Below are 8694 nucleotides of genomic sequence, written 5' to 3'. Positions count from 1 at the left end.
TGCATACCATACACTTGTATACGTGTAGTGGTTATACATGAAATGCTTCTATTCATCAGTAATTGTTCGGTGTCCTTGATGCTACACACCACACACATTATGCCTCACATCTGTACATACATGCAATACGGTCATACATTTATGCACAAAACTGTCATACACTTGCACATACTATACTATTACACACAAAATTTGCACATACGACTCAACATATTGTACACAGTTCACACATGAAGTACCAACATAATATACTGTACACACTTTACATACAGACACTCACTCACTCGCACGCACGCACGCACGAACGCACTTCACATGTAGACAGCTCAGTGTTCAACATAAAACACACATTTACAGTCCTTGGACCTAAAAGTCCTACCTTCATGAAGTGGCTTTTGCAGATTACTTTTTCTTCACCACTTCTCGGATGGGGTCTTGTCCACACGGTTCCCTGCAAGACAAAAACTGCTTTTAGATATTGGTATGATTATAAATGTTTTTTCATATCAATTCTTTTATCAATTTCCCCAACATTTCAAATTAAAAGAAAACCATGAAATATAAAAAAAGGTACCTCATGAATTATATATTATATCACATTTGAGGTATACACTATATTCTATAAAGTCAATTAAACACTTACCTGTAAATGTTTGTACGACTGGGTATTAACCGGACTGAACGTGGTATTCGGCGTGTTTGTACGGCTGGATTTTACCGGACGGAACGTAGTATTCAGCAATGATTGAACGAGTTATGACTTTTCATGGCTTGACTGTAGACCTGTGGTAAGATAGGAGATTAAATGACATATATAGATGGCTGCATTAAGAACAGAAGACACCTGTAATAAACAAAAAGGCATCAGGAATATAAGGTAATTTGTCAAGATCCACCAACATATAAAAATGTTAAACAAATTATTTACAAAGAAACAGTAATATTTATGCTGGGAGACACTAAAAATAATGTTTCTTCGTTATCAAATTAATTAAGTGTTTCAGCTGCAGTATAGGCAACAGTCTCGACTGGTCTGTCCTCGGCATTGTGATTGTTTCCCAAAACCTGAATGAACAAAACTCATTAATATCAGTTCCTGTTACATGCTTTTACTACATATACTTCACTTAAAGGAAGGGAGAAAAGGGCAAACAAAAATCATGTAGATCTGCTATTTCTATTTATATACAGTCTAGCTAAAATCTGAGTAACCGACTAATAATTTCAGTATGTCAGTCAGTCAAAGTAAAAACAATAGGAAATGTAACTAAAAGAGGGGGGGGTGGGCTATAAATATTAAAGTGTTACACTTGGCAAGTACTGGCTCTGTTACACACCGTTGGCAAGTACTGGGCATGTACTGGGTCTGTTACACGCTACTGGCCAAGTACTGAACATGTACTGGGTCTCTGTTACACGCTACTGGCCAAGTACTGGTTCTGTTACACACTTTTGGCAAGTACTGAGCATGTACCGGCTCTGTTACACACTTTTGGCAAGTACTGGGCATGTACTGGCTCTGTTACGCACTTTTGGCAAGTACTGGGCATGTACTGGCTCTGTTACACACTTTTGGCAAGTACTGGGCCATGTGCGACTCTGACACACTATTGCAAGTACTGGCTCTGTTACACACTATTGACAAGTACTGGCTCTGTTACACACTTGGCAAGTACTGGGCATTACCGGCTCTGTTACACTATTGGCAAGTACTGGCTCTGTTACACACTATTGACAAGTACCGGCTCTGTTACACACTATTGGCAAGTACTGAGCATGTACCGGCTCTGTTACACACTATTGACAAGTACTGGGCAAGTACTGGCTCTGTTACACACTTGGCAAGTACTGGGCATGTACCGGCTCTGTTACACACTATTGACAAGTACTGGGCATGTACTGGCTCTGTTACACACTTGGCAAGTACTGAGCATGTACCGGCTCTGTTACACACAATTGGCAAGTACTGAGCATGTACTGGCTCTCATACACACAATTGGCAAGTACTGGCTCTCGGTTACACACTATTGGCAAGTACTGGGCATGTACTGGCTGTTACACTTTTGGAAAGTACTGGGCATATACTGGCTCTCGGTTGCACACTATTGGCAAGTACTGGCTTTCTGTTACACACTATTGGTAAGTACTGGCTCTTTGTTATACACTGTTGGCAAGTACTGGCTCTGTTACACTATTAGTAAGTACTGGCCATGTTGGGGACTAAATGCCCAGAAAATAACATGAATTACCTTCTAAACTCCGACTCAACAATATGGCGTTGCCGGCCTCAGCTTCTGTGACTTAAAACGCCAATATTTCCACTCAATAACATTACCTAACGCTCCTGTCTGATGACTAACAAGTGGCAGGAGAATTTAGGTTGAATATTTAGTCTTTGAATGGTGGGAATCCGTAAGAGATACGATATTTGGACTTAGCTGACGGCCGGTGAGTTGAGTGGTCTGTCGAAGAAAGTAACTCGGAGAAGACTGTCAGTGGTCAGTACAAACTGCCTCCCTCTTGGAGTTCCAAGTTCAGCCTCTCGCTCCGCCACCAACACACACTCACCGAACCATCTCAGAAGCTCGGATCGAAAAAACGTGACGTGGAGCGCGGGAATCGGTCATTTTACTTGTAACATTTATATTAATAATGCCCTGGCGTCCATACACACTTAAACTCGACATTTTACCGAGAGAAATTGCCAAGTTTGTTTAAATAACTAAACTACTGGCTGATTCAATGTTTCGCTCGTGAAGTGATTCTGAACCAGTCGGGGTTGTGGAGAAAAAGGTATGTTGTCAACGATCAATTAACACTCCTCGGTCGGCCTTGATTCCTTTACAGATAGAGAAATTGATATTGTCGATAGGATGGGAATTGGTTGTGCTTGGAAGTCATATTGTCGTTTACAGTTCAGTATCATCACACAACCATGAGTGTAGGTAGAGGTGCGCCTGTCGTCCCCCTCCCACTTCCCTACGTCACTTCAACAACCTTACCTAACGATTAAAAAAAATACTATCATGAGTGGTCGATGACTTCAACATGCAGGAGGGCCCTACACTCCCTCTTCCACCCCTCAGTCTGGACAGTGTGGTGGTTGTATTCAGCATTCATTGTTAAATAGACTAAACATACTAAGTGTTTTTTGTTTTGTTTTATGTCTTTTAGGATTCTTCTCGATATTAAGATTCCATTGTGATGTTCCTCGCTGGTGTTGTCTTATTGGTGACGCTCTTTGACTTTAAAGTTGAAAAATGTTTCTCCCCCCCTCTCGTGGGTTCCGTCAATATTATGTAAAAAAAACTAATCATGTGTGAGGTCAAGGAAGCCACCTGGTCTGCTTGAGAGGAAAGATTCACCGAATCTATCTTCTCGTGGTTAAAATCCTCCACGTTTAGATCATCAGTATGTCATAAAGGCTTTCAAAGTGTACTGCTGCCTCACTTGGAGTACTGCTTGGTCTCCTAGATATACGAAAGACTGTCAGTTGGAGAACATCCCAAGAAGTGTTACCAGTCAGACATCTCATTTACCAAGGACCTCAAAGGGCATTACTCAGTTATGTCATAATATGTGTACTGAACATGTCTGAAGCTCCCGAATGTCCGCCCCAGGAGGAGCCACAGCCTTAAATTAAAGCCACAAGTACAGAAAACTGTCAGAGATAACTGCTTTGTAGTAAGAGAAAGGGTTGTGAACTCTTGGAATAGCCCGCCAGTGAGGTTGTGACGTAACAGTGTGAGCTCATTTAAAACCAGACTTGATCAACACTCAGGAGCCCATCCATGCTGAGGGGGCGAAGAGGATATAACAAGAAATAATCATAATATATGAGATAAAGTAAGTTAGACAGCAAATAAGGTGCAATGTGACTTTGTTTGTAATATTTCTATAACAGTGTTTACAAATTCTTCATCACATTCATTGTTGGTTGACAAATTCTGTGACTGTCACGGCACCAAACCCATTGAAAATAATTGTATCAATAATTTTCATTCGTAAAATGTTTGTAGAAAGCGATCACGTATGTACAGTATTTAAGGACATTTTTAGGAAGGAGTCTCGCATATATGATTTTTCTGAAGACAAAAATTTATTACATTCTAGTGTCATGTCATATATAAAAAAATAAAATTTTCGTCTTTTATAATTAATTATAAGATATATAAAAATACACACATTATTTCTAAATAATCTTTGAGACATTTGATGAAAGTAACCATGTCCAGTGTTGTGTCGTCCACTGTAAAGACTCCAGTTACAATTGTAGTTCGTCTGCAATGATCTACAGATTACAAGTGTAGCTAATAAGGTGATTAAGAGCGAAGTGGAGGACAGAGATGGAAGTGAGTAGTGACTATATAGTAACACAAAGTAATGTTTGAGAATCAACTGGTAGGAATTTGTTAGTATACAATGAAATACTATTAGAACAATATGTGTTATCAACATAGGAAACTGATCATGGATAATAGGTGTTGGTTTATTTTGACGTGCCATAGACCAAATGTAACCGGGATATATGATTAGAATTATAAATGTCATGAGTAAATAAATCGTGCGTAAGTGTGTGTGTAATACTGTGTGTTGGTGTCGAGTACGTCTGTAGACACCTCCCAGACGGTTAGGATGGAGACTCGCGGCTCCCTGGTGCTGGTCTAACCCATCATGGAACTCAGTGTCATTTTGATTATGGTGCCGTTGGTAACCGCACTGGTGGGCCCTTCTTTCCTGAAACTCAAACTGGGCAGCAGAGTAACACTGACAATGGCGCAGTAAGTGTCCGTGGCGGCGGGTTGTGTGGAGTAGCTCATGGTATGTCATGGTGCGCCCTTGACAGTGATGCTGTAAGGATGTGCGGTGGTGGTGTGTATGTAGTGGATGGTGACAGCGGCGATGCAGCAGATGGCCATTGTGGTACAGTCCACGATTCACCCTATGATGGGTCTGAGAGTGCCTCTGATGATGGCCCCGCAGGTGACGCAGGAGTCCAGTGGTCTGGCGCAGGCGGCACACAGGTGGAAGTGGGAGCAAGGCTGGAAGGCCACTTCCACTCGCTCCTTTCCGCACAGCCGACACAGCAGCCGACTCTCTGCCCTTAGCACCTGTTGTCGCAAGTTCTCCACTGTCAGGGGTTAAACAAGTTACGGAATTAATACACACACTGTATACTGATATATGTGTGACATTCATTTGTTTCACCGAAGCTTAAAAGATTGGTTTTGTTTTGCATCTCTCATAACGGAATTTAAAAAGCTTCATTATTACAGATAATGTGTAGATGAACACTGAAGGTGATAGCAGGGGGCTCAGCCTACCTTCTTCCATTAATCTGTTGTGCTCCGAGGAGAGCGGTGGACTGAGCTTGTCCTGGGTGTTGGTGGCTGGACAAAAATTCGTTGATGACTCCACCTGTGGCGAGGATGAAGGTGTGTGGTTCACTACCTGTTGACAAAGGAATGTGTATTAACAAAAGTTAACGATGCTATTTATTACAGAACTGGTAAGTGGTTGGAGAGACTGGTGAATCTCACATATCCCTCCTAACTTGTCTTCCAGTTTGTTTTTGTGTAACTTAGTAGACATTTCAGCTTAATTTGATAACCATTTATTTTTTCATCAACATTTGCTCTTTCATTCACTTTACAAATTAATCTTTATTCTCTATAGCAAGTCAGTAATTGTCTCCTTCATTCTCCTTGACTCCACACTCTAGCCACTCACTCTAGTTCTGTTCTCCTACTTGTTCTTTTACCATGTGTGGGGTGATTTTAAGCTATGGAAAATTGTATTTGCTCTCTGTCCTAAAAATAAATAACACCAATATTGTTCCCGATACTATACACAAATCGTAAAAAATCTTAAAACCTGACAATTTTATGTATTAGGTTCTTTTTGCCTTAACATCTTGTTCACCTCCTGTGTACCAGGTGACTTAAAAGTGATCAGCACTGTACTGTACACTCAGCAAAAACAGTCCTGTCAGTCCTCAGTCCCACATCCATGAACCCTGTGAATCATGAACCTGTGAATCCGAAACATCACACAGTGCGCCATCTATGGAGACAACAAGGTGTGAGGTCTCGGTTTCACTGGTTCATGATTCACTGGTTCATGGATGTGACGGAGGACTGAGGACTGTTTTTGGTGGGTGTACATTTACCTGTGAGGGGAACTGGTTACCGTCATGGCAGGGCTGGTTGGCAGTGATCTTTTTTCGTTGGTCTTCCTCGTAGTCGAACACCATCTCCAGCGCTTCAGTCACCGTGCGACAAAGGATGCCACGATCCTGTAGCCGGTGCCTCATGGCCTCTTGAACCGACACTTGAGACAGACCCATACTAATCACACGCTGAAGAGACAGACACAATGTTAACCTTAACAAGTCTTTCATGATCTGAATAATGTGGACCAATAATTCATGTAGGTTCCATAGTTTTGCTGCATTAGTAGATTTTTTAACCATTATTTCCTTATTACATTTGCTAATTGTTGCAATAACAATAAGTTCGTTTTAAAGGTTTATAAAACCCGGACACAGCACGAGAGGACTAACCTTGGCGATGGGGTGATGAAGCAGGAGCTCTGCCTCTTGGTCAGTGAGGGCAAGTGGGCGGCTTTTGATATCAGGCACCGAGCTGTCTCTCCAGGTGTGGGTGACGGCCTCTGTCTGTTGCATCCTGATGAAGGGGCAGAAGGGGTAGTAGTGGGCGTGATCTGCCAATGGATCATCTCCCTTCCGCCAACTGAAGAGGCCCCCACCACAGTGGAAACACTGGACCCAGTCTGCCAGTCCAGTGGAGAAGAAGCCCGCCTCAACCAGCTGGTCAGGACTTACACCCGCGTCCTGAGGCCAACGCCTGAATGTCTGCAGACGACTGGAGGGAGTATTGAGGTGAGGGTAAGCCAGCCGGTTACTGTCCGCTATCTGCACGGCGTCTGTCAACACAACAATATTTACTAAACATCTCCATAGTGATCTCCTGAATCTAAGTATGGCAATAATAGGTGAAGGCAAAAACACAACTAACTCACTTAACTCTACCAAACCTACAACAACTTAGTGTTAATACACCAGTTACCGGTATAGTCGTAAAGCAACATGAAGACACCCTTAGTTTCCTTCTTCAGACATCTATTTTTGAAGTCATCGAATTAACAAACTGGACACTTCATGTATACTTGTGCGGGGATGTTATTATCTAACTATTAAGTATAAATATTATTGCTATACGTTAGAAAAATGAAAGTGAAAGGGAGACTAAAATTAAACAATTGAGAGTAAATGGTGGATGGTTTGAACTAGAAAAAAATAACTTTTCGGCCAAAAAGTATAGATAATGGCTAATAAAAACGTACTGTACGCGGTGGTGTTATCTCACAAATAACTTTACTCGATAAAATAGTTGGCAACCATTCAAAATCTCACACCTCATGAACAAGCGCTGAAATGGACCTACCTATCTGGAAGCTGGAGGTGGGGTGTTGCGGCCTAGTGTTGGCGAGTCTGTAGGCGTGATACTCGTCCAAGAAACAGTAGAGTCGGCTGGTGTCATTTTCTGGGCTGCAGATGGGCACGTTGCCTGTGGCGCAGCCGGAGATGAAGGGACAGTTGGGGAAGTGTTTGCAGTGCTCCACCTCGGGCTCGTCGCCGGGGTCCCAGTAGCCCACGATGCCCTGACAGAAGACACACTGGACATGGTCGCGCGTCCTCAGGTAGAAGAATCCTGCCTTAGCCAGCTTTTTGGGGTCAATGAAGGGTACCGACCAGTTGTTGAAGGTCTGGCGCCGCACAGACTCCAAAAACAGTTCAGATTGCCAGTGGAACCGACGCTCCTTACGAACCTCCACCTCTGGAACACCAAAATAACCGGACATTATAACAGATCACTCGGTAAAAGTTCGCTGTCTGACTAATGTTTACGTGTTATGTCTGTTGGGATGAAAGCTTTTTAACGATTACACACACACACACACACACACGTCAGAGAGAAGGCAACTTGTTAAGACAGCCACTAAAAGAGACAACACATAATCCTTACAACCTTCCATCTTAGACATAGCCAGTTAAACTAGACAGCTGCCTCGGCCGTCACTCAGCAGATTATAGAGAGGAAGAGTCAGTCATATTAGCAACTCACCTCGCACACCCTGATTCAACACCACGCCGTCAAACTGTAGGTGAGACATCACTTTCTGTAGTAGTTGTAACTCAGGTAAAACACTACTAGAGCTCACTGCTGTACTCAAGGTGACACTGGGAGGTGCTAACCCCAGCGGATACTTAAATACCGTGTAGCCGGCGTAGGTGCTTATCACTGCCTTATCTAGTGACGTCAACTGATAATCTACTAAATTGTAAAATCCCTTTGCTTAATTTGTTTATACAATAAAACCTAATTCAATAAATAACAATAGTAGTCGTAAAACGTCTCTATTGTGTAATTAGATCAACTTTAGTGTGTGTGTTTTGGTTAATACATATGAGTGAGTGATGAGGTTATCTCGCCGTGGTCATCAGTCACCTGGTACAAGCAGGTACCCCTGTACTATAGTAGATACCGGGAGTCGCCTCGCTGTCGGTGGTGTTATGCTTACACTGATTCCATGTGGTCAACTTAGGATCAAAATGGACTTAGATTATATGAAGGATCAACCGTTATTACATTCTCAGGTGGCAGTAGCGGC

The 8694-nt window shown here is 42.5% G+C and overlaps 1 protein-coding gene across 1 annotated transcript; it reads right to left on the bottom strand.

The window, feature by feature from the left end:
- Window positions 1-4075: 4075 nt before the first annotated feature.
- Window positions 4076-8279, bottom strand: LOC121876286 (baculoviral IAP repeat-containing protein 7-like). Its single transcript, XM_042381330.1, has 6 exons — window positions 8148-8279; window positions 7467-7859; window positions 6563-6945; window positions 6170-6358; window positions 5325-5451; window positions 4076-5131 (listed from the first exon to the last, which is right to left on the bottom strand). Exons 1-6 carry the CDS (start codon window positions 8194-8196, stop codon window positions 4938-4940), a joined length of 1335 nt encoding a protein of 444 aa, XP_042237264.1. The 5' UTR covers window positions 8197-8279; the 3' UTR covers window positions 4076-4937.
- Window positions 8280-8694: the final 415 nt, after the last annotated feature.

Source organism: Homarus americanus, unplaced genomic scaffold (genome assembly GCF_018991925.1).
Source record: "Homarus americanus isolate GMGI-L3 unplaced genomic scaffold, GMGI_Hamer_2.0 scaffold33468, whole genome shotgun sequence".
Lineage (NCBI taxonomy): Eukaryota > Metazoa > Arthropoda > Malacostraca > Decapoda > Nephropidae > Homarus > Homarus americanus.
This window is presented reverse-complemented; position numbering and strand designations above follow the sequence as displayed.

What these genes read in the sequence shown, in the direction of transcription:
- LOC121876286 (XM_042381330.1), bottom strand. Translation starts at nt 8,196, where the DNA reads ATGTCTCACCTACAGTTTGACGGCGTGGTGTTGAATCAGGGTGTGCGA. An exon ending in CACCTCCAGCTTCCAGATAG is followed by an intron (nt 6,946 to 7,466) that starts GTAGGTCCATTT and finishes TTGTGTTGACAG; the next exon opens with ACGCCGTGCAGATAGCGGAC. An exon ending in TTCATCACCCCATCGCCAAG is followed by an intron (nt 6,359 to 6,562) that starts GTTAGTCCTCTC and finishes CTGTCTCTTCAG; the next exon opens with CGTGTGATTAGTATGGGTCT.